Below are 25,579 nucleotides of genomic sequence, written 5' to 3'. Positions count from 1 at the left end.
ATCTGACAGATATCCCGATCCCATCTTGAACCCCAAAAAAGCACAGTTGTGCATACAAACATACGCACAGAATTCACAAGGAACTGCTCTGAAGCAAATGGGAAACAGAGGAAGATAGGGAAATTTTTAGGGATGATGACACTGCTAATCTATAAGCTTTTGCTTGATGTGTATTTGTCATCTTGAACTTTCAATTGGTCAATTGGATCCAAGAATACTGCAAGTTCATGAATACATACAATACACAAGGCAAATTCTTAGGCGTCATTAGCTTGAAAACTGCCATACTCACAAGATGAGTACTCCTATGAAGGATGATCCTTTTATCCCAATGACAATTACTTGCTTGCAACTACTCTGAGACATCTACATAAGCAATTTTTGGAAAATAGAATACTATTAATCACAATTAAACCTATCCAGATAGGAAAGCCAAGAGATGTAGATAAAGTTGGGCATTTACTTCCGTCACAACGTTACAACTAGCAAATCTGAAGACCCTCCCCACAGAAAATTCACTTAGTTATCCGTAGCTAATCTACGTGGAAAATAAGTAGTATAACACAGTTCCAAGATAAAGAGCACCTGCTATACTGAATTTGACGCCAAGTATCTAGCGTTCCATCCTAGTCACAACCTCATCGAAGTTCCAATCCCTCACGAGATCCCTTCTGACGGCATGACTCCGTACAAGCCGTGGTGGACCAGTAATTCCAGCAGGCTGAGGTGTCACTTTGGATGTCGATATGGCAGATCTTGTCGGAGGCAAAGGAAGAGACGGCTTCATGGCCAAGCAATTGGCAATCGCGGAGCATCTTCCATCATTTTCTGAGCTAGAAACAGAATAACTCCTAAAAGAATGCGATGGACTTTCAGCACTGTGGCACACAAGGCATGCCAGACTCATACTTGGGAGTTGCAGCAGTACCAAAACCCAGAAAAATTACTGCTGAAGTAGCAAGAAGTCAAGATATGAGAATAGATTGATAAAAGATTCCTGCACAAATAGCAGAAAAACGAAAATCACTCTTTTGCACACAGAAACACACACGGGGAGAGAGAGAGAGAGAGAGAGAGAGAGAGAGCACAGAAAATGGAAGACTAACAAGCAGATGTTTGTAGGATACCAGATGTTAAAAGGTCAAGACATTATATTTAGGAGCAAGAAGAGGACACGAAATAATGAAAGACTGACAAGCAGATGTTTGTGGAATATGAAATGTCAAAATGTTAAAATGCTTAGAAGCAAAAGCTTCTCTTCATATTCTGCAAACGATATTTGGAGTTCCATATTATTATCTATTGCATTGCATGAAAAGGTTAAATTCCTGCATAATTGCAATGCCTATTAAAGTAGTCGCACTGAGTACTGTTAATACTTCTCCTTCTACCACATTTGGACATCTATGAATGTCTTCATTCATTTCATGCAAAGAATTATGACTAACCCCCTCAGTCAATGAAGAGTCTTATTTGGTCTAAGCAAAGGTTGAAGATCGAAGAACTGCAACAATGTTGAGTTTAACAAGAAGTAATATTAATGTGGGCTAGTCTGCGTCATGCATCATTTAAGATAAGAAAATCCACTTGCTTGAAAGAATTAACCCAGCTAAATAGACTTCCTAATGTACTGCCATGTTGATGATGATCTTGTCGAAATATAAAAATGAAAATGAGAATCAGGGAGCTAAGCCAGGCCAACATCACAAAACATGCACACATGAGGAAATTAATTTGGAGATCACACAGTCCGATGACATTATTTTGATCAAGAGAAAAGTTCCCTGCACATTCTGAAGTTTTGGGGTGAGCCTAAAGATTTTTAACTTTTATTCCTCAAAATCACCTTACTCCATCTCAGATACCTTCAAGCAACCTTTTCTAAAAAATTGATGAACTCTCAGAATTGATCCATCAATATTTACCCCCAACTGTCCAATGGTATTCTTCACAGCCAAGAAACAGTACCTCCAGATCTTATTTCTATCCAATAGATTGTCCTACGTCAGAATGTTTGAACATTCATACATGTAACTGCCCACCTAAACAGCGAATCAAGGCCCTGAGTATTAGACAACTCAAGCATTGACAGAGAAGGATCACAAGAAGAACTGAAATGGGCAAGGCCCTATGATTTCTCATGCCAAAAAAGTAAGAAAAACGGCCCTATGATTTCAATTAGCTGACAGAACTGGAAACCTTGCTTATCTCAAATAATCTAAACAGCACCAGCATCCCATGTTTTTATCTTTTGTTTGCTGCTTGGCAGAAATGTTCTATCGCAAACACGACCTGGTAAAGTTTCAACATTTGAGTTATCAAAAAGAAAGCCCTGTAGGCTGTTGGTTGCCACTGTCCCTTCTACTTCTTCTAAGCTGTTTGCTTTTGTTGGTTGGCAGATTGTTTGACAGGAACTAAAAATGAAAAATTGGAACCCTCTAAAAGTCGGTGTAGTTTTGAGTTGAGATTTTGATCATGGGCTAAAACAAAAGAGGGGCACATGTCAATACTACTCACACAGTACTAGACATATAAATTTTGGCGATATCATCTGCTTACACAAAAGCACATTATCCAACTCAAACACTCTAAGATTAGCAAACCTCAATTCACTAAAAGCTTCAACACCACAAAGCCAAAACAAAGCCAACCCAGCAAAAGCAACAAACGCTTTCCCATTCGGGCCATTCCTGATAGGCATAGGCAAACATATTCATTGACTTATGGATTGAGGTTCAGACTCGTACTTTCCAAATCATGGATATCCAAAATGATTTATGTTACACACCGGGAATTCGCACCATCTGAAACTAGTCTCGGTAAAACTCACCACTAGAAACTGGTCATTAGGATGAGAGGACGCAAGATCTTATCAATGCACTCAAAGGCTCCATCCTAATCTAGCTGTCTTCCACCTTTCGAAGCCTACCAGTAATTCTAATGTATTTTAAGGCCGCCCTTCCTACGATAGATGCACTTCAAGGGGACGGCCCAACCATAAGTCCTCCCTCGAAATTTATCTGCATCTTACTCTTACCCACAAGCTCGAAATTACAGGTAATGGTTCTATCGTCCTAAGTATGCCAGCATTGTAATCTAACCCTCTACGTAGCCCTTTTTCAAGAGGCTCAGTCGGGAGCACGAACGGCCTCTCCTACCATTCGGTACATCGCTCGCATCTTTACCAAAGTTCACGGACTGAGACAATCAGAGAGTACCAAAATTAAGGAAACCATCGGGGATCGCACGACCGTGCCCATGGTGCCTCCGGCACGAATCAAGAACGCGCCTCGCGAGCAACCGTGACGCCCCATGATGCAACACGGAAACGAGGCAACAAACAGCCGAAGCCTTCGACGAGAATCGAATCGGACATAGAAACGACCGCATTGCGCGTCTCGCGAGCGAAAAATCGAGAACCGAAGAAACCACGCCCGAAAATTCCGATTCCAATTCTTAATTTCGGAAAGATCGAACGCCCAACGTGGCCAATGATCGGAGGAAACGAGGAACCGGAGACTGAGATCCGGAGCGGGGATGGTGGCGGGGGAAGAACTTACGCTCGCGATCCTCTCGATTCGATGGGAGTCAGCCGCCGCTCGCCGGGGATTCAACGCGTCGTGGAAAGAGGATCTGCGGAAGTGAGCTCTGCGAACTGAGAAACTCTCCCGATTTCTTTAGTGATCGGACTTAATTGCAGAAACACGTGGGAGAATATTTCAATTTCAACTTTTTCTCTCGTAAATGAAAAATTGAAAAGATAAAAGAAAATGACACAAATATTTTTGAATTTTAACCTAAAATACAATTTAACCGGTAATTTTTTAATTTATTCAAAATTAAAGATTACATTATATATTAAATAAATTAAAAAATTATGGATTAAAAATATACATCGAGAGGCTATTTGTGTCGATGCCTTAAAGAAAAAAAGGATAAGGAGAGGGAGATGATTCTCTGGCGCAGAACGGGGGATGGAGAAGGAGTTCCCACGTACGATGGCGTGGGGGATTGATCTCATCGTGCTGCTGGCCAATCGTCTCTTCCCACGTCGCCTCAATAATAATGGTGATGAGCTTATTGACTGTGGCTTCCATGCACACGCTCATTATTCCGATTGCCTTATGTAACAACGTGATGGAACTAATTCTTTTTTTTAAAATTCTTTTTAACACTATGTGAATTTATTCGAGAAAGCATAGCAAGCACTAAATAAACAATCTTACTATTTCTTCTATAATTGAAGAAATCGTTTATTATTCGAAAATTAAGGAAAACGAAATTGATGATCGTGGCCGCCGGGATTAAGGAGTTTCGTGGAGTGCACTTTTTGTGGAAAGGAGGTGATTTACTTATTGCTCTTATCATTTCATACTTTTTCTTGGGCAAATATTGTGGCCTTTTTCTCATTTAACAATTACTATTAGAGAAAGGAATAATTACACAAATAGTCCCTAAAATTTAGTTCAATGTGCAATATGAGTTATGAACTTTTAATTTTGTTCAATGTAGTATGTAAATTACAGCATAATATTCAATGTGATCCGTAAACTTTTAATTTGTTCAATATAGTCCTTAAATTTTTATATATGTGCGATGTAGTCTATGAATTATATGAAAATGTTTATCATAAAAAACGGATAATCAAACATGTACTAAAAGTTCATGGACTATATTGACACAAATTAAAAATACAAGAATTACATATTGAGTTAAAATTAAAAAATCATACATATTAAATAAATTACAAATTTATGGATCGCATTAAACATTGGGTTCATGGATTATTTGTGTAATTTTTTCTTAAAGTAACAAGCAAATAATGGTAAAATGGGAAATTTAAGAAAGAGACAAAAAGGGTGTTTTGCCTTAGATACGTATACTAGTATCAGGCACCCGCACAAAGTTGAATATATTGTAAAAAAAAAAAAATAGATTGATAGCTATTCAAAAAAAAAGAAAAAGGATCGTATTTTTTTAGTAGATGAAATAAGTGAGAATAGTTATGCTTTTAAGTGGAGTAAATGGGTGCTTGAGTGGTGGATGAAATATGATTTTAATCTCATATAAATTTACGAAGGATAGTTTTGAAAGGAATAAAAAGTGAGACAAAATAGCGCTTTGACTTTAATATATAAAAGATTATAATAAAATTTTAAATCAATTAACTCGAAAACATTTATGTCTATTCACTTTCAAATTCGAAAATCTATTGTTTTCATTATTCATTTTTCGACATTTCAGAACTACAATATGAAATGCCTCATCTATTCTAAATGAACTTCTATTTAAGCGCACATCATGAACTTTTCCTTTTTGAGCAATTTTCATATATCTGCACATATGATTCGACCTCCAAAATACCAAAATAAAAATAGATTATTTAAAATTTTAAAAATATGAGGAACTATTGTTGGTACTGCATATCTGATATGTTTCATAAATTTAATGTTTATTTCATAAAGTGAAATATCATCTTTTTTCATAAATGATAGATTGAGCAAAAAGCCATCATCCCATAAATCTTCGCGGGTGGCGTGTGCCCAGATAATCTTATCCAGTTCTAGTGGATTTGGAACACTTGGGCGGTGGCATGAGGAATAGGGTACAATTATTCCATTGAAAATGAATATTTTTAGAATATTTTCCAAAAAATAATTAATTATATCACTAATATAAATAAATAAATGAAAGATATTTTCACCATACTAAAAAAGGTTCACACAAAAATTAATTTCTCTAATGAAAAAATTTTCATTGACTAATAAATTGAAATGATACAAACAATCATTTAAAAAAATAGTTTTCAAATCATTCATTTTTCATGACACAAAATGAGATAGAATTTGATAATTAAGTATCTAAATATTAAATCGCATATTCGTCTAATAATTTAAACTTTTTGCAGCACTTGATTTTGGTTCACACAATTTCACATGGCAATTGAGCAGAAATGTTGTGACTTTAACTATTTCCAAACCTCTTATTTATCTCACCCATTATGTGTTTCCACATATTAATCGTACCCCCCATTGCTATCATACGTTTCCACGCATTAATCACAGACCAAAGTCTAGCCACGTGTGAGGAGGATTATTTTATCTAAATATTAAATGATGCCTTCATTAATGACTTCATTTTTTTTTTTTATAGCAGTCGGTTGTTCAACCACGAATTTTCATAAATTATCCCTAAATTTTCCTTGGACCATTAACCAAACCTTTTGTATCCTAGAGATCTAAAAAATTTCCCAATCCTTAGTTCGATTGTTCAATAAAGATGATTGAATTCTTGAAATCCTATTTTATAGTCTTCATGTATCCCCATTTCAAAGTGCATTGAAAACCTTGAAGTCCTATTCCAAGAGGAGAAAGTCAATCTATAGGATTATACACGAAAGCCACTGATATTTTCTTGCAAAATTTCATTAGGTCAATAAAGTCAATTAGCGCATTCAAGACGCAGCACTCTCTCGATACAATGACTTCTATTCTATTCAACTAAAGAGTTTGACGAGAGTAGTTATTCTACACAAATCTCTATCTCAAAATCAAAGTTAGTAATACGATTATTTTACGTCTCATGATCATTTATCATATGGATTATTAAATCGCAATTTTAGTAATGATTAACGTAAGTAGGAGAATTGAATTATTGACAATTAGATATGCAAAAGCGCTACACTGTCTCCTCCATCTCCTCGCTGATTTTCGCCATATATGTTTAGTTTACGGAGGGGCAAATCTTTCATTGAACGAGAACCGCGTTCCATAGTATGTCCATATCTGCTACATTCACGCTCCATATCTGCTCGTCATTTTCCTGTCTGCCCCAAGTATCTTTAGGAGAAGAAGATATTTGCATCGCGGGAATCATTTTACGTCCATGGACTGTTTTGACCAGGGTGGATCTTGCCCAGGGTAGTCCGGTCCCCCGCGGTTAACATTGCCCACATTTTACGTCTATGGACTGTTTCCGACCAGACGGAGCAGTTTAAGGACTTGCTTTAAGAGAGAGAGCTTTCTTTGAAGAGAAAAACGCTCCTTTGGAATTCAACGTTCAAAGTCTTTGCCAGTCCCACTTTCCGTCCTCTGGCCCCAATTTCCATTCATACAGGAGGAAGTATTTCACCTGCCAAATATTTTCTCTTCATATAGCCGTCCGAACCGCAGGAGAGAGGGAGGGAGAGAGGGAGGGAGAGGTTACATGAGCAATGGAAACAGGGCATACGAAGCAAATCCAACTCCAAGCTCTCCTCTTTCTCTGCACGATCGCAATTGCCTCGTCAGACATCCTGCCGGGATCCACTCTCCGCGCATCCGAGCCAGCTCAAGCCTGGCCGTCCCCGAGCAGCACCTTCTCTCTCGGCTTCGCACCTGCCGAACCCGCGACGAATCCGCCCACGTTCGTCGCGGCCATCGCATACTCCGGAGGAGTCATTGTCTGGTCGGCAGGCCACGGCGCGGCTGTGGACTCCGCCGGGTCCCTCCAGTTCCTTCCCTCGGGCAATCTTCGCCTCGTCAATGGCTCCGGAGCTGTCTTTTGGGAGTCCAACACAGCCGACCGAGGAGTCTCCTCTGCATCTCTCGATGATTCCGGGGACTTGTCCCTCAAGACGGGCGATGTCTCCATCTGGTCCTCGTTCCGGAATCCCACCGATACCGTCTTGCCGGGTCAAAACTTCTCAGCAGGCATGGTCCTGAGATCTGGGTCGCATTCGTTCACCCTTCTCAGGACCGGCAATCTCACCCTGACGTGGAACGACACCACCGTGTACTGGAACCGCGGCGTGAACTCGTCGGTCGACGGAGACCCGTGGAAGACCGCGACCCCGAAACAGGTTCAGAATTTCTCTGTCAATTTGAGGTCGCCTAGTCTAGGACTGCAATCGATAGGGATTCTGTCGGTCTCCGATCCGATGCTCGAGAATCCCGCGATTATGGCTTACAGTAACGATTATGTACAAGGAAGCGACATATACAGGTTTCTGCGGCTGGACGTGGATGGGAATTTGAGGATTTACAGCTCTGCCAGAGGGAGCGGAACGACCACCATGACTTGGGCAGCCGTGCTTGATCAGTGTCAAGTGCCTGGTTACTGTGGACACATGGGGATTTGCTACTATAGAGATCATGAATTCCAGTCTTCCTGTGAGTGCCCATCTGGGAATTTCGAGCCAATCGACAAAAGGATAGCAGAAAAGGGTGCAAGAGGAAGGTGGAAATCCGAGATTGTCCTGGCAATTACACCATGTTGGAGTTGAATCATACCCAGTTCCTGCAGTACCCTACTCAAGCGAGTGGATCACAAGAAGTTTTTGCGGCTAACCTGTCGTCTTGCCGGATGAACTGTCTTGGAAGCAATTCTTGCGTCGCATCGACTTCCATGAACGATGGAACGCGCGACTGCTACACTAAATCACTCGGTTTCCTCAGCGGGTACCGTGCTTTGATGCTCCCCAGCACGTCATACGTGAAGGTCTGCGGACCTGTGCTCAGGAACCCGCCAGATAACAGCAAGAGCGATCCCTCGAGATCTCGTGTGAGTGTCTTGATTATTATCGTTATGGCTTCCCTTCTCGGGTTTCTTATGTTCCAAGGTGGATTATGGCTGTTGTGTCGTGGTAATGGTGCCAAGTTTGGGCCGCATTATGCTCTTCTGGAGTACGCGTCCAACGTGCCGGTACAATTTTGTTTCAAGGACATATGGAGAGCCACGAATGGTTTCAAGCACAGAATAGGAGCAGGAGGAGGATTGGGTATTTACTATAAAGGGACTCTCGTAGATGGAACTGTCGTTGCGGTGAAGCGGCTCGAAGGAATCAAGCCGGGGGAGAAAGAGTTCAGGGCTGAGGTCGCGAAAATCTGTTGTACCCACCATTTGAATTTGGTCAGATTGATTGGCTTTTGCTCCGAAAGGACTAACAGGCTACTGGTCTATGAGTTCATGAAAAACGGTTCCCTTGATAGCTTTCTGTTCAGTGCGAAGGAAAATTCGGGCAAGCTACTGAGTTGGAATCGGAGATTCGACATCGCCGTCGGCATTGCCAAGGGAATCAGGTACCTTCACGAGGAGTGCCAAGAACCCATCATTCACGGCGACATAAAGCCGGAGAACATCCTTTTGGACGAGACCTACAATGCCAGGGTATCGGATTTCGGCGTCACAAAGCTTTTGAATTTCGGCGATGACGCCGGCCCGGATTCACCCAGCTTCAGAGGACGAGAGGATACTTAGCCCCCGAGCAGCTCGCCAACCAGCCCGCGACGTTGAAGTCGGACGTCTACAGCTTCGGATTGCTGCTGTTGGAGATGGTGGGCGGCAAGCGGAACTTCGAAGCCTCGGCCGAGACGAACGGGAGGAAGTTCTCCGAATGGGCTCGGGAAGAGCACGAGAAGGGCGGCAATGCGAGAGGAATCATGGACATGAGGCTTCTCGAGGATGATCGGAACGGGGTGGATTTTCACCTAGTGAGAAGAGTCATGGCGGTGAGCTTCTGGTGCACTCAAGAGCGACCTTCGTTGAGGCCGGCGATGGGAAGAGCAGTGCAGATGCTGGAGGGAGTCGCGGACGTTGAGAGGCCACCGCTGTCTCCAAAATCTGCTGAAGAATTCGTCTTTTTCTAAGTATGTAAAGCTCTGCAGGTGAGGATGGACCACTCTACTGCTGCGGAACAGCTCGCACCAGACGTTTTGTCAGCAATTGCATGGACGACCGATCGGTCGATCCGCGTCGCATCACTTGGTAACTTACCGCGTGTACATGCTATCGAGATTCCATGTTGTATTAAACAATGATTCCGTCTTTCGTAAAGTCCTGACGTGAAGTCAGCTCGCCGCGAGCGTGGGCTAATCTAGGCGCAAATCACTCGCTAATCCAGGGGAAACCACTATAATAATGGCGTTGTTGTGGGAACGTGTGACTGAGTCACTGACCAGTCTCGAATCCGCGTGATGATTTCCTCGTTTCGCGCGTAGGGTGTAATCGTCAATTTACAATAAATCAATCTGCTCGTATTCTTCAAGAGAGCACTCGAGTAGTATGTCAATTCGATCCGTTGAGGAAAAAAATAGAACATACGACGTTTCGAGTCCGGCCTTTTAAGTGATGGAAAGCAACCGTGCTTAAACTTAACATTAGTCTGGACCACCCCTTCAATTCGAGCAAAATGGGGTGGCAGAGTTATAAGTCGGGGTTGAAAGTATAAGTGTAAATTCGACGGTTGCTACCTAATATTAGAACGGACTTCCCTGTGGTTAGATTCTCAACCCCTCGAGACTGGGAGTCTAGTGGTGTCGATGAGATTGGCTCTGGCCACTTGATGCTTGATGCAAGTTTTGACAAATTCTCATACTAGTTTTAGATCTAAGTTGTTCTTCATCCTAGTTTCTATAAAATTATTATCTCTTTGCCTACACATGATGGATGGTACAATTTCCTTTCTATGTTGTATGTAATTTTGGCCGTTGACACCCGCAGTTGAAAACGACAAGAAAACAGGCTCACGTGTGACCTTGGTTTGTCTATAAGGACAAAGCAAGATAGATCTTTGCATTAAAATCCCTCCAAAATTAGATAAGGAAAATTATGGACTTATTTGGTAATGATTATGTTTTGAAAACAATTTCTATTTATAAATAATTTTTTTATTATATTTTCTTGAAGAATTTTTGAACATTTAAATGCCTTTGATAATGGTCCAAAATTTATATTCTTGAATAGAAATGCATTTTTAAAATCTCATTTTTTTTTTTTGTGATTTAGAATTTCTTTGAATTTTTAAAGTAATTTGATTATAAATTTTCTCTCTTTTTTTTTTTTGTATTTTCCTTTTATTCTTCTCCTTCTTCCTCTTTAGCTAGTTGCCTGCAATCGACTAGATAAGGGACCAATGACCTTGTCCGCCAAGCCTCCCTAGTGATTAGGCGAGGCTGACCAACGATGCTCCAATGAGGTTGTCGGCTCGTTTGGTTGGTCGCCAGTGACAACCAGGGCAGTAACTTGCCAAAGAGGAAGAAGGGAAGAAAAAAAAAGGAAGAAAAAAAGAACAAAAGAAAAGAGGGAAAAAAAGGAAAATGGACTTGATTTTGGAGTTGTTTTAGAAATAAATAAGTAACTTTTTTTTTCTACTTCTTGATTTTGTTTTAAATCTATTACTAAGAACAAATTTGTTTTTAGAAACAAAAAAATTATCAAACGGAATTTCTTTTTTTTTTATAAATAAAAGAATAGAATTCGATACTATTTTGTCGGTTGATAGATGGATCCTTAAACTGAGAAATTAGCAATAAACATGCACCAATCACCTTAAACAACATCTCAAAATGGGGAAAAACTTACGGGGACTATGTTCAAATGCCTGATCATGAAAAGTTTGTCGTTTTCGATGCATTGTCTCGTCGCGCGTGCGTTAATCATAGTCATCGCATTGAAAAGGAAGTCACTTCATAAATTGGCTATGATTAACGAGTGCGCCGAGAGTTAAAAAATTTAGAAAAATTAAAGAAAAGGCCGCATAAAACGACATGACCCAGCTGGCTCGAATGCGAAGAAACGACATCGTCGACCCATAATTGCCGGAAGGGTTAAGTTCCGGCAGACCCGACTCACACGATCTCAACAACCGAATCGAATCCCCTCCGTGCGGAGCTGAATCCGAAACCATTCGCCAATCAGCGAACGCCACAAAATCGGCCCCATAAAAAACCGCAGCCCCCGGAATCGGGCGGAAAAGTTCGTCGGCATCGATCCGGACCCGCTCCCACGACGCGCAACTGGGGAACTCCGTCTCCCGCCGCTCCCTCCGCCGCCGGCAGCTCGCCATGGCCGAGCCCTCCGCCGCCGCCGCCGCCGCCGCCGCCGCCGCGGTGTCTCCGCCCAGGCGTCTCGATTTCTCGCCCGATCCGCCTCCGAAGCCCGCTCTCTCGCCCGATCAGCGCAGGTTCTGCGCCGAGGCGCTGCGGGCGCTCAAAGAGAAGCTCCAGATGCCCGACAGGATGAAGCAGGAGTTCGGTCGCTTGCAGGTTCGGTTTCTACTTCCTTTTTCTTTCGTCACGATCGTCGTCGCGGTCGTTTTGTTTCGTCCGATTCCTCTTGCTTTGGGATGAAGAAGTTTGGAGAAGTGTCGAATTGAAAGACTCTTCGGTTGCGATTTCCAGTTTGTATGGCTAGGTTATGCGCTTTCTGGAAATTGTCGAGTCGAACTATTTACTGGTTTCCGAATGTGGTCCTGCTGTATGTTCAGAAGCTAAACTGAAGCTGTTTATTCATTTCCTGGAGCTGATTGTTGAGCTTGTTATTGCGTTTGCTCTCCTAGAATTTAGCGATTCATGTAATTTGATGGCGGCAGGCGAACAGAATTAGGCCGTCTGAGATGGCGAGGAGCTGTACCGTCGCTCTGGACGACGTCAATTCGAGCAAGAATCGCTATACGGATGTTGTGCCATGCAAGTATCAGCCCTTTGATCTGAACACACGGTCGTGGATTTATTGCATGTCCTTTGCAACGTGTTTGGGTTTTTATGTTGCTTTCTGGTGCCTTGATTTCAGATGACAAGACTAGAGTTGTTCTGAACCCATGTAAGGATTACAGACCTGCTGCGAGGGGTTACATTAATGCGAGCTTCATCAAGGTGAGTTGGTGTTCAGGAAAGTCCATCAGAATGATTGAACAGTCTTTTCATATTTCAAATTTTTATGACTCTTTGTTTTAGGCTTCCTCGAGCGAAAATGTTAGTCGATTCATAGCCACGCAAGGCCCATTGCCGCATACCTATGAGGACTTTTGGGAGATGATACTCCAGCATCGTTGCCCGGCAATTGTTATGCTTACTCGGTTGGTTGACAGCTACAAGACATTTAATTCCGCAGGTGTCGAGGTAGTTTGGTTTTGCTATGCTAGCTATGCACCGATTGCTTTTCTTATGTTCTTTACGTGTATCATGTGTGCTGGGTTTTGTCTACTATCAAGAGGCCTTAAACCCAGTAGCCGTAAAAGTTATCCATGCCTTTTGCAATTTCAAGAGAGAATCAAGGTTCGTGTTTATTTTATTTTTGAAAAATGAAATCATGATTGACGACAGAAATCAGCAAATCTATCTTCTTTTTGGCTTTTCCCATTGATTTTGTAGCCATAGTGATACTTTTTATTTAAATTTTAGGAAGATTGCATCTCCAGTCCCAAAAAGTCTGAACATTTTTTAGTTTAGCCAATGAGCTTTAAAATCCGGGCTTCAGAGTGTAAGTTTTCATTGCTCTGCATTCTTGGTCCTATTTCCCTAGCTAAATAATCGAGAGTCTGAACATGACCCAAAAGTACACTTGAAATTTAGGTCAAATGCCTGAATTATGCCTCAAAGACTGGAGTAGATGCAAACTAGGGACCAAAATCGCACAGTAAAGTATAAGGGACTAAAGCCTCATGGGCCAAACTTTAGGGACCATCGCTATTTTCCATTTTATTCATCACTATTTTAGAATGTTCACACCCACATCCACCCGATATCCATATGAGCTGGTTCAAGTTCTCTTGACAACGATTGATGCAAATACATGACATATCATGGAGTTGAAAAGTCGAAAGAGTATAATTATTCAAGGGAGGGGTATCAATGGAGTGTTACTCAACAGAAATTCAATTTTAATTAGAGATAATGATTCTAATCTATTAGTGTTTTCTATTAGTTATGGACTGTTCTGAAATTAAATTCAAGAACGTGCAATTCCAAAAACCTTTCTGTGCGGCGAGATTTAGATTCTTTTAGTTCAAACATACTCACTAGTGGATGTACTTGTTAGAATGTCTGACCTAAAACCTTAAGTTAAAAGGTGTAGGGAGGCTACATGAATGTAAGGTCTACTGAAATCCTGTAGAGATGTGATGTGGATATTGTAACAACCCCTCTTATGTACAGGTCGGAGAAGAAATGATACGTGAAATTGACAAATGAGAGCCTGCTCACGCAAAATAAACCAGGGTGGAATCTGGCTTTGAAACTGTGTTATAATAACTGATTCAAGAGATTAAATTAATAGGTGAAGGAAGATCACATAGATGTAAGGCCTATTGAAACCTTGTAGACAAGCTAAGTGGGATACCTTAACAGCACTTGCCTTCATTTCTTTCAAGAAAGAATTTGGAACGTTGATTAATTGATTTGGAGTGCAATCTAGATGATCATAATTGCTTGTGTTTATTATAATGCTATGGTAGAAAGAAAACATTACTGACAAATAATTACCATAGCTAGTTTCAACTTATAACTTCTTAAAATGTTCTTTAACAAGTGTAAGAAAAGTAGTTTTGCTTCGGATATGTGACTTATTGCCTTTATGTTGTGGCAAATGGGAAAGGCTTCATTTAGCCAAAGAAAAAAAAAAGAAAAAGAAAAAGGAAAGGCTTCTGCATGTAACTCCTAAATTCTATATTTCAGGTGGCATTCATAAATTTTATTGCATGTGTCTTATCATATTGAAAGTTTAAAATTATGGAATGTGCCTTTCTTTTTATTATCTCCTTGTGATGGGTATTATGCTTTTGCTAACATCACATAATTCTGATATAGGGTACCTTTGTTTTAATCAATTTGCAGATGGTCAAATGTGGAGATTATTTTCAGGCAGAAGATGGTCCGAGAGACTTGGAAATATTTGTATCTCAACTAAATGGATAAAGAACACTGATACTTCATTGGTGTTGCGTCATTTGGAGGTGAATTACAAAGAGGTAGGACAAATTTTTTGAATGAATTTGCTGAACCAATTTGAGGTGACGATCAAGTCATGCTGCAGTGGGACTAGGCTATGATCCAGTAATGCATTGCTTTTTCAAATCCTGATGAAATTTTGGAAGAATAGTTCCATTTTGAACTTATATACCCTATTTATGACAGCTGTTTCACAAGCCTTTGTTTTGAATGGTAGTCTGCTCAATTTTTACTACTATCACCACGGGAAGATATCATCTCATTTCAATATTTTAGCTTGGATTACTTCTTCTCCCTTTATTTTTGGTTATCTATCCATGACTTTGAATTTTGGGCATAAAACTAACAGATGGTGGTTGGGGTCCCTTTTGTTATTAACAGAGGATACATAAAGTCAGTAACTTTGAAAGGGGCTTGGTCCAAGCTTCCAATGACCTTCAACCGTTGTAACGTTCCACTTGAGTAGAAGCCCATGTTACCAAGTTTGGTGGTTGTCTTAGATTACTTAAAAGTGTGTTATATCCGACTGCTTTTGGGTCTGTCCACTGTGAATTCTCTTGAGTATTATCGTGTGAGTTTGGTTCAGATTTAAGGTCTATAGAGGCTAGTAGGCCACATGGTATCATTCTTATTTAATTATTGTGCAACTCCACCTTTTTAAGTGCATTCCAAATAAGCTCATAATTTTTGTTAAAATAGATACCTTTGAAAGGAATGCACAATTCTTACATGAACAATTGTTTGCCCTGGTACGCTATTATCAGGACCATAGTAACAGTATGTCTGCTCTAATTTTTGAAGCGATCTCCTTTGAGGTTTGGTTCTAATGTCTTTTGCGCTTTGGTGTTATTACTTATTGTTGTAGACCGAGGAGCCACCTATGTCTGTTCTTCATATTCTATACCCTGATTGGCCTGATCATGGAGTTCCGGCAGATACAATCGCTGTTCGTGAAATTTTTAAGAGAACAAATGAGATATCACCAAGTCTTGGCCCAATAGTCGTGCACTGCAGGTTGCGGTCATGTTTGATTCAGAGTACTCCAATTTCAATTGCTGCCTTTATCTGATCCAATTTTCCTCCTTTTCTTTCTCTTTCTCAGTGCAGGCATAGGGAGGACTGGAACATACTGCACAATTCACAATACTGTGCAAAGAATTCTTGTTGGTGACATGTCTTCCTTAGATCTAGTCAATACCATAACCATTTTTAGGTCTCAGCGAATTGGAATGGTTCAAACACTGGTAGATTATTAATCTTGACTCTGAACTCTTATCATCTTTTATGCTTTGTACACAAGCTGGTGTCCTGCTTTAGGTCTTGTATTCATCTCTTATTAGTTATCATACACCTATTTGTGTACAAAGCTCAAGTTGTGATGAGTTGACAGTAAAAAGCATGTAAAGACATTGTTCAATCTTTATACACTCAATTAGTACCTACAGTAATGAAATTGTTTCTGATTGACACTACAACCATGAATCAAATCTTTCTGCTTTATTTTCTTATTAATTTGTATGGCAATCTTGTGTTTTTCTCAAGAAGAAAGGGCTACTTATCCTGATTTTATTTCTTTATTCCTTTTTTTTTTTATGTTTGGACAGTTGAAGGTGTTGTATGTGCCAAATTTTATCCCCGTCTCATTTTGGTTGATCATGTTGTGTAATTGCTTTGATTTTAGGAGCAATATGTGTTCTGCTACCAAGCTATCGTTGATGAATTGGAAGATTTGATCTCCTAGGTCAGCTACAAGTAGCTGAAAGTGGTATGGTATGCATAACGTACATGTCATAACTTTGTGTTTTTCACCAACTGTGCATTTACTGAATATTTCCAGATTGATTTTCACCAAATTGTTGTTCATTAGCATTGTTAACTATATATTTACTTTTTTTTATTGTCTAAATTCATCAATTTTGCTTTTTTGAGACAGTCACTCGGAAGATGGTCAACTGCTTGCTGGTTTCTCAAGAAGTTGAAGGCAGTTCAGATCTCAATCTGCTTTTCTCCTACAATAGAACGCATTCTACAACATCTTGTGAATCGGTTAAAGCACTATCTGCTGGTAGTAGAGCCATTTTCATTCCTTTCTCATGGTCCCTTGCTCAGTGATCTCGAAGGCAGTCGAATTAACTTGTTGGCTACATTGTTATGTCGTACTAACTTCCTGGCAGATTTTAGAATTACTGTGCCATTGTCTGCTGCGAGTTAGATTTTACTGTATTATGCAGCATATTCATAGTGTAAGGCATATGTCTTCTGTTACTTCAGTGGTCTCTGGAGCGTGCTTAGCTGGTAATGTACCAAAGGTACAGACTTTCAAAGCCAATGGCTTATTGTTGTCGATATGAAAATCAGAAGTAGAGGGGTCAGGACCATTTTAAGTACTCCAAATGCCGTGTCTGTGCATCGTATTTGGTGATATTTAGTGCTTGTGATCTAGCACTAGTGACGAGTATTTGATTCAGGGTATGGTCACAAAGAAGTATAAAAATAAAATTGTATCATAAGCTTTTTTTTTTTTTTTTTTTTTTTTTTGTTGTTGTGGGAAATGGATAATTTGGAAAATATTTTTTAAAAAATAATTAAAATGAATGAACGAAATATGCTTTTCATTATTCCTGTAATATTCAGACACAAATTTTCATCTATTAAGGGCGTTTGTTTTGTTTACGTTTTAAAAATTGTTAGGGAAACGAAATAGAAAAAGTATTTACATTCCCCTTTTAACAATTTAAAACAAAAAAATGCGTTTCAGAATCGTATAAAATTTCTGCTTCGGAATAGAAAAAGAACGTAAACACGTTTGCAGAATCGTAAAAAAATTACGTTTCCGGAATAGAAAAAGAGAATAAACACGTTTGGTTATGCAAAATTTACATTCCAATTTTTTCCAATTGTTTTTTTAATAAAATGTGAACTTAGTATTGAATTATCATTCTCATGAAATGCTTATCAATTTAATTTTGTTCATATTAAGTGAAAACAAACATTCTAAACTTGATCATATTTGCTTTGAACGGAATAAATATTTTAAGTTCGTACCAAAATTTTCCAGTTTGTTTTTTTTTTAAATAAAGTGTAAACTTGACTTTGAATTCTCATTATCATAAAATGTTCATCAATTTAATTTTGTTCATGGTGAGTAAAGTCAAACATTCTTAACATAGTTATAAGTGCATACTCTGAAGAATCTTGCAGTTCTTGCATTTCACGCTGTCTTCCAACTCAGGACATTCTTCAACATTTTCTCGAGACATAAAATGTATTTTCTTCATTGCAACACAATTATACAATACTACCGACTATAAAGGCGAAGAACGTTTTCTGCTCACGTTAAATACGGATCTTTTCATTCCATGAGATGCTTTTGACATTCAAAATTCCTCATCAGTCGCAAGATACCGGCACTTTGCACCCTTCATCCTTCTTCTTCCCTTCCACTAATGATCAGTTGACGTTTGGTCTATACCGTCGGCCTTTGTCGAACCAAATATATCTTCGATGCCACTTCTTACCCTCTTTCTTCTCTCGATCATGTCCGTGTATGCGAAACAGGGAAAAGCAAATCTTGCGTAACCAATCTATCCCCTTCCCTTAATGCGGGATGTGTGACGGGGCTATGGCCATACCTTAGGGTAAGAGTAAAGGAAGATGTACCACCATGAGCATATTAGCAAAGATATAATTGTCGTTACCAACATTGAATGCAAAATTAGCCGACTCTACCTAAGGTGATCGCTAACATTCCTGTCAATGTTATTGTCCAAGGCGACACTGTCAATGCAACAATTGGATGCACAAACTTGATTAGAAAACTACTAATAAAAAGGAAGGATTCTGTTTGAACTTTTGACAAAACAATCCACAGGAGCCAAAATGGAAAAAATAAAATTACAAATACCCATTAAAGTTGAGCAAACCAATGGGCTCGACTCAAGAGATATGAGCTATAATTATTACTGAACATCCATCTCTTGTTGTAGTTCACTTTCCTTGATATGGGTGAGACCTTGTACACAAGTTATGTTATCATCAACAGGACACATGCCGATTTATGTATTATATAGCATGGGATCTCAATCATGGTATTGGAGTCCTCACAATATAAACATGGTCGATCACTCGGTCATCAACTTTATTAAACTCTTTGTGAAGAAGACTTATTGGAATTTCATGATGGAGGACGAAGTGTATATTTTCCATTAGTATCTTTGGAATGAAATCGGATGCATGATGTGAGATCGTGTGCCTAAGCATCATGAAATAAGCCACATCATTTCCTATTTTAAGCAATCTATAAGCAGCCTAGCTATCCATATGGTAAAGGAGAATGCAATTTCTAAAATGTGAAGAACCAAAAGCCACATTTAATCCCTATATCCATATGTTAAGTTTACAAAAGAACCTCTAAGCTCCGATATCAAGATTTTAGACAACCCTAACATCTTAATGGCACTCTCTCCCAAATTTCAAGTTTATCAGACAACATCCAGATGGTGTATATGAATATTAGCTGAACACATCTTACAAGGGAAGTTCACGGGTATCAAACGAGTTGCTCGAAGGGAGAACGCATAGACTCGAAACATCTCGAGAGTACGCAAAGCGGGTCTTTCAAAGGATTCGAACAATAATAATATGAGTTAACAACTCGCCATCAACATTAGACAGAACTTGCATCTTCACGAGATATGACCGAAGTTGCACCGATCATACATCTGAATCAACTATCCATGGAGAATGTTTGTTAAAGGATTCCGTCGATGCAAGTAAACAAGAAACATGACAAAGTGTGTAGACCTACATGTAAAGTTATTCAGAGCTCCTAAAGAATTCTAGAAAGCAAGTGCTTGAAGGCAGATGACGATAGCATAAAACAATGCAAGGATTAAACAAATAGGAAATAATTCAGAATGCCTAAAACTGAAAAACAGTGTGCAAATTACTGATCAAAACCATAAATTATGTCGGTGCAGGTCGAATTGAATTGCTTGTCAAGATATCTATGGATTCCTTAGTCATCCCATTTTTTTCCCAGAAGGCACTCAGGCCATCAACCATGACAATTTTCTAGACGCATCCAAAAAGGTTCCACATCATTCAACATGGCATTACATAGAACTTTGTCCAATACTCATTCTCCTTCAAAGCCGGCTCAGTTGTACCCAAGTTCAACAACTTGGACATGGAACCATATGCTATATCCCAAACATGACTGCAGAGTGTGTTCAATTGTCGCAAAAATGACACTTCCAATTACTATCTTGACCTAAGAGAACCCCAGCAAGTTCAACGGTTGGTCAGGCATGAATGGATCACCATGACGCCTGAGCAGCAGCGACGCTCGCTGCTCTGCTCGCTCGAGCCGAGCCCGAGCAGCAGCGACGCTCGCTGCTCTGCTCGCTCGAGCCGAGCCCGAGCAGCAGCGACGCTCGCTGCTCTGCTCGCTCGAGCCGAGCCCGAGCAGCAGCGAAGCTCGCTGCTCTGCTCGCTCGCCCAGATCTCGAGCGAGCAGACGAGCTGCTGTCGCAGATCTGGGGAGCAACGCTCGCCCAGATCTGCGAGAGTCGCTCGAGCAAGCGGCTCGCAGATCTGGGCAAGCGCTGCCTCGAGCGAGCCCTAACACTCGAGCTCTCGCCGAAGTGAAGACAATCAGTGAAGGAGGAGCAGTGACGACGTTTACCTGGTGAAGGAGCAGCGGCTGTCGAGACAGGCGCCGGAGAAGACGATGGAATTCTCTGCTCGCAGGAGGAGGCGCTCGTCGCAGGAGGAGACGCTCGTCGCAGGAGACGCTCGTCGCAGGTCGGAGGAGGAGAAGCTCGTCGCTCGTCGCAGGTCGCCGGAGGAGAAGCTCTTCGCCCGTCGCTCGTCGCTTGTTGCAGGTCGCAGGAGGAAGCTCGTCGCGGGGGGGTGAGGAAGCCCTGTTCGAGCACGATCGAAGAAATAAAAAAGGAACACAATTTTGTTCCTTTTTTGTTTCTGATTTGTGTTTGAAGAAACAAGAACGAAGTTTTTTGTTTCAAACAGCTTTTTTTGCATTTCGTGTTCCTGAACGAAAAAGAAAAAAGGAAAAAGCACACAAACGCGTTTCTTTTTTCCCAGGAACAAAAAGAATAGAAATTTTGCATTCTTTAAGGAAAAACAAAAAACCATGCAGGCCCTAAGTATCTCAAGTAATTGTTCTTTGGGAAATATTTTTTAAATCATCAATTTTTTTTTTATATGGGTAAAGTATAGAAAACTATATTTGAAACTCATAAAACCTTCTTTTATGTTCCGGAAAGGGAGCGACTTCTTTGCATCATATCGTCATCATTTTCGCATTTGCAAGATACAAATCTACAAGGGCGTGGAATTGCGGATGGGACGTTAATGGCCTTTGTTAAAGCTTTTGCCGGGGATCACTCACCCTTAGATGATTCCCATTGCAGACCACTTTTTAACTTCCCTCCCTCAAGTTTCAGAGGTTAAAATTTAAAAGCAAGCCGAGTGAGATGCCGTGTAAGATGCCGAACGGTTTTTTTTACATAAAACCATTGCAAAACAATGGTTTCAACTAGGAACAAAGTTTTCTGACCAAAAAAAAAAAAAAAAAAAAAAAACTAGGAACAAAGTTGTTTGACTTCTAAAAGAGGCACGAGTTTATCTATATTCCAGTGGATGGAACATAGCTAATTTCATTTGTACTTGCATCTGATATGGCCCCAAAAATGGGCTATTTCCGCCATCCTTTTGTGGCCGAGGAGTCGTCATCATGCCAGAGTTTTTTTCCTTTTTACATGAGAGAGAGAGAGAGAGAGAGAGAGAGAGAGAGAGAGAGATGGTAGAGAGTTGATTGTGAACGTCACTTGGAGCCCGAGACGTTTGCCGGCTTGGATGAAGGTGAGAGCTCAGGAGCTGGAGAGGGGTCAGGAGCTGGAGATGGAAGCAGGGTTAGGGCAAGAATGCCGCTCACAGCTGCCGCAACTGCTCCGACGATGAACGCTGGCAAGTTGCCTCCTCCGAATAGAGCATCGAATGGTCCGCTCGTCACCGATATCACCATCTGTTGAATAACTTAACATAATCAATAATCAATCATCCCTAGCAGTAACTAAGGTGTTCTCAGTTAGTGAATTCAAACATAGCAAGTTCCCAAAGAAGTTCAGTATCCACGAAATCAGTTTGATTTCAGTTTTTCATGAGGATGGTATCTATATACCACCACTTTGTCGCAAGTCCTCTTTAATCACATACATCACATGGATTCTCCAACTATTGATACTAGGAAATTACAGATGATACCTGTGGAACGACGATGGCGAGATTTAGCACCCCCAAAGACAGCCCTGAAATTGATCATTTGATGAAATTAGATCATGCATGAACTCCGGCTTAATCCAAAGTACGTCGGGTTACCATGCGGGGCTCTGTACCTTGACCTGCACCGGCACTATTGGAGAATATGGATGCCAGAGCAAAAGGAACGCTGTAAGTGACCTGCAATTTCAAAACCATTGCGACTCCTTGGTTAGCTTGATCGAACGGCGCCGTTGATGTTTGGGCTATCGAGCTAGAAAGCCTAGGCTTGATGAATTACGAATGGTATTTGTGCAAGCTTGGGCAATAAGTTAGACCCGACCTTAGCGCCTGACCCGGTTTGATCCGGGTTGTCTGTGGTAGCTTTTGTTCTTAGGAGTTTGAGTGCGAAATCCTATGAAATGTCTAAGATCTTGCTTTAAAGGATTATAGATTCTATGGAGTTATTGCCTATCTATGCTATCGTTATTCCTCGTCCAATTGATCCATCGTGATATAAAATGCATGAAAAAAATTACAAAGGTGAAATAACTTACGGCGAGCGGAATGCCTAGCACTGCGAAAAGCAGCAAAGCGCCGGCCTTTATCCCCGCGGACGGAGGCAAGGCTTCGCCATTTCCGGGCGTGGCGGTCGCGAACGTCCGCTCCGACTGGGCCAGCTTGGTGACCAAAACGGTCAAGCCCAGGCACAGAGCCAACAGGAAATTCACCACCCCCAGAGCCTCTTCACGCCGCCAGGGCCGCGCACCAAGTACTCGAGGGCCAGCGACATGAACCCCGAGACGACGGAGTTCAGCATCAATCCCAGCGAGCCGGCCCTCACCCCCATCGCGTACAACCGCCCCTTGTTGACCTTCCCTCCGTAGATCTCCCGTCCCATCCAATCCGTGTCGAACAGCAGGAAAGGGAACCACGCGATCCAGTTGAGGCATGTCACGATGAGTAGCGTCCACATCGGCCTCTGCAGGCTGCGCAGCGCGCCGAGTATCTCCCCTAGGAACGGCTCGCGCTCGCGCTCGCTGCACTCCGACTCGCTGACCGCGTCGCTGCGGAGCTCCGACAAGGGAGTCTCGTGGACGGTGGCGAGGGCGAAGGCGGTGACGCCGAGGAGGAGGGCGATGGAGATGAAGAAGCAGGACTTGAGGTTGGAGCAGTAGACGTCGCAGGCGGCGGTGCTGGTGAAGGGGAAGAGGTCGTGGAGGTGCGTGTAGGAGCCGGCGGCGTAGCCGAGGACGTTGCCGACTCCCATGAAGAAGGAGTACAAGGCGTTCGCCGCCCGGGTCTTCTTCTGGTTCCCGGCCGAGAGGTCGGCCAAGAGCGCCCGGCATGGTCCCTGTTAAATCGGTTAAACACTATTAATTCATAATTAAAAAGGGTCTTATTAAGAAGTGCTTTGTTAAGTATATTTTATTAAGACAATTATTTTGAATTTCAGTACATTTAACAAGAGCAGAAGCTGAATAATAATCTGATCATTAAAAAGTTTATCTTTTGGGTGGGGGGGGTGTGGTGATTAGAATGATTTAAAGGAAAACATGGCTTAGCCAATTCGGATCTTCTCCATAATCTTGAGCCGGTTGAATGCTGGAAAATTATGGAATTGTTTAGTCAACTACTATAACTACTAAATTATTACTATTTTTTTTATCAATTCTACTTTAATTTTTTTTTTTTTTTTGGTAAAGTCAATTCTACTTTAACTTTTATTCTTATAAACTTGTCTTATTTTATTGCAGGACATGAGATCGAAATACAGGCTAAGTCATCCCTAACCTCTCCCTTCTCATCCTCCATCTTCTCATGTGGGCAAACTCCAGTGGTTGAATTCAAACGGGTACAAATTCATATAAGATCCACTAATTTCAAAGGCTTATAATTAATTTAATACTCGTTTTACATTTATATAATAATTTCCTGAAGTGGTCCCTACATACAGGACACAAGTCATTACTTTTTGTTAAAAAAAACAAGACATATGTTTTCTATTTAAAGGAGCTTAGTCAATGTCTTTAAGGAAAAGTAATAGGGTAGAAATGGACCACACCCAATTCATCAGACCACATTAATCACTTCCTGAAAAGACAGGGCACCCCATGTTGGTTTTCATCGGAGAACACAAGGATTCCTATATTTTCTTCAAAATATAAATTACCAATGGAAATTCGAACGGGTACGGTGTTGCCACGTGTGTATGTATTTAAGTGTTTATGTATATGTACCGTGAAATTGCACATGCACTTATAACAATGATATCCGCTTTAGAACAAAGCCGCTTTAGAACGAAGCCGCTTTATAAAGAAATGTTAAGTATAAGAGTATTTATATTCTACGATACGGTCATGCAGACGTTTCGCATTTCTGATTTTATCTTTCACTCTCCTATGAAAAAACCTTATGACCGAAGATGTGGAAGGAGGGGGCGTATTTTCACCTGCAACATGTTGTTGGCCACGTCGAGGATCCAGAACCCGACGACGAACACCGCGATGGCGCGGGGCTTCGAGGTCCGGTCGTGGTGGTCGCCGAGGAGGTGGCCCAGGTCGGCCGCGTAGCCGATGAGGAAGACGGCGAGGGCGACATGGGCGGAGCCGGCGGCGATGAAGGGGCGGCGGCGGCCGAAGCGGGAGGAGCAGCGGTCGCTGTGGTAGCCGACGACGGGCTGGACGATCATGCCGGAGACGGGCCCGCAGAGCCAGATGAAGGCGGCCCACTTGTGCGGGATGCCGAGCAGCTGCACGTACGGCGTCAGCAGCGACAGCTGCAGAGCCCACCCGAACTGCACGCCGGCGGCGATGGCCGCCACCGTCACCATCTTCCTCATCGGGCTGGGACGAGGCTGCTGCTGACGCTGCTGCTCCTCTTTGTTTGCTGCGTCCATCTCCATTCTCTCTCTCTCTCTCTCTTTCTGTGTTTCTGTCACTGTGTTTAAACCTTTCTTGATCACTTTCTTCACCTCCTTTGCATTGTCTGGCTCTGTTTGCATGGGAGGGTTTTATAGTGGAGGCAAGGAGGGACGGAGCGGGGGTTGGCCACCAGCTACAGGCCTCGAATCCCCTTTCACCTTCGGCTTTTAGGCTTTATCCAGATTGGTTATGGCTTTGAAAACCCGTTCGCGTGGGGTCTCACCGAATCCGATGTTGTCCATGCCAGGTGTGGATGCTCGACAGAGCTACTCCACCAAGTGTAAGAGGACGCCATTAATGAACGCAAGCACTCGAGTGAAGTTCTCTCTCTCCCTCTCTCTCTCTCTCTCACAAAACTCAGCCCCACATTATTATCCAGTTTTAAACATCGCTCTTCCCAAGGTATGCATAAATACGATTTTCTGTTCCTTATAAGATAATGAGATAGGGCGAACTTCAATGCACTTGTCCATTTCCGCTTATCAAAAGCGGGTAAAAAGAGAAGAAGGCGTTTGACCATTGCAGATTAAAGGGTCACTCATGGTTTTACGTCAAAAGGAGAGAGTGAAATAAGTAGAAGTTCACACGAAGTTTCCTCGAAACACATGAAACCTAAGCTTCATCATATGCTTAGCAGATGATGAGGCGACAATGTGCGCTTGTTATGTC

General features: G+C 41.6%; 4 protein-coding genes across 6 annotated transcripts; 2 read left to right on the top strand and 2 right to left on the bottom strand.

Annotated features, from left to right (window-relative positions):
- Positions 1-207: 207 nt before the first annotated feature.
- Positions 208-3,716, bottom strand: LOC120294879. Of its 3 annotated transcripts, none has more exons than XM_039315721.1 (2): positions 3,561-3,716; positions 208-949 (listed from the first exon to the last, which is right to left on the bottom strand). In XM_039315721.1, exon 2 carries the CDS (start codon positions 905-907, stop codon positions 614-616), a length of 294 nt encoding a protein of 97 aa, XP_039171655.1. In that variant the 5' UTR covers positions 908-949; positions 3,561-3,716; the 3' UTR covers positions 208-613. The 3 variants fall into 3 exon arrangements, with proteins under 3 accessions (XP_039171655.1, XP_039171654.1, XP_039171656.1); XM_039315720.1 differs by having other exon boundaries at positions 208-997; positions 3,561-3,709; XM_039315722.1 differs by having other exon boundaries at positions 208-946; positions 3,561-3,702.
- Positions 3,717-7,194: 3,478 nt separating this feature from the next.
- On the top strand, positions 7,195-9,932 carry LOC104450792 (G-type lectin S-receptor-like serine/threonine-protein kinase At1g34300). Its single transcript, XM_010065485.3, is given in 3 exon segments — positions 7,195-8,186; positions 8,189-9,187; positions 9,190-9,932. Coding segments are annotated over 3 exon segments (2,409 nt in total). The 5' UTR covers positions 7,195-7,213; the 3' UTR covers positions 9,627-9,932.
- Positions 9,933-11,581: 1,649 nt separating this feature from the next.
- LOC104450793 (protein-tyrosine-phosphatase PTP1) lies at positions 11,582-20,622 on the top strand. Its single transcript, XM_039314688.1, is given in 11 exon segments — positions 11,582-12,023; positions 12,350-12,446; positions 12,550-12,632; positions 12,714-12,872; positions 14,592-14,637; positions 14,640-14,725; positions 15,571-15,719; positions 15,808-15,949; positions 16,387-16,446; positions 16,937-17,014; positions 20,401-20,622. Coding segments are annotated over 11 exon segments (1,323 nt in total). The 5' UTR covers positions 11,582-11,822.
- A 727-nt stretch (positions 20,623-21,349) lies between these two features.
- Positions 21,350-25,035, bottom strand: LOC104450795 (putative sucrose transport protein SUC6). Its single transcript, XM_010065490.3, is given in 6 exon segments — positions 21,350-21,753; positions 21,993-22,036; positions 22,124-22,187; positions 22,544-22,719; positions 22,722-23,340; positions 24,439-25,035. Coding segments are annotated over 6 exon segments (1,656 nt in total). The 5' UTR covers positions 24,991-25,035; the 3' UTR covers positions 21,350-21,552.
- Between the last annotated feature and the right edge of the window lie 544 nt (positions 25,036-25,579).

The sequence above is a fragment of the Eucalyptus grandis genome, chromosome 6 (genome assembly GCF_016545825.1).
Source record: "Eucalyptus grandis isolate ANBG69807.140 chromosome 6, ASM1654582v1, whole genome shotgun sequence".
NCBI lineage: Eukaryota > Viridiplantae > Streptophyta > Magnoliopsida > Myrtales > Myrtaceae > Eucalyptus > Eucalyptus grandis.
Note: the sequence above shows the minus strand (reverse complement) of the source record. Positions and strands in the feature narration are given on the sequence as shown.

What these genes read in the sequence shown, in the direction of transcription:
- LOC120294879 (XM_039315721.1), bottom strand. Translation starts at nt 907, where the DNA reads ATGAGTCTGGCATGCCTTGTGTGCCACAGTGCTGAAAGTCCATCGCAT.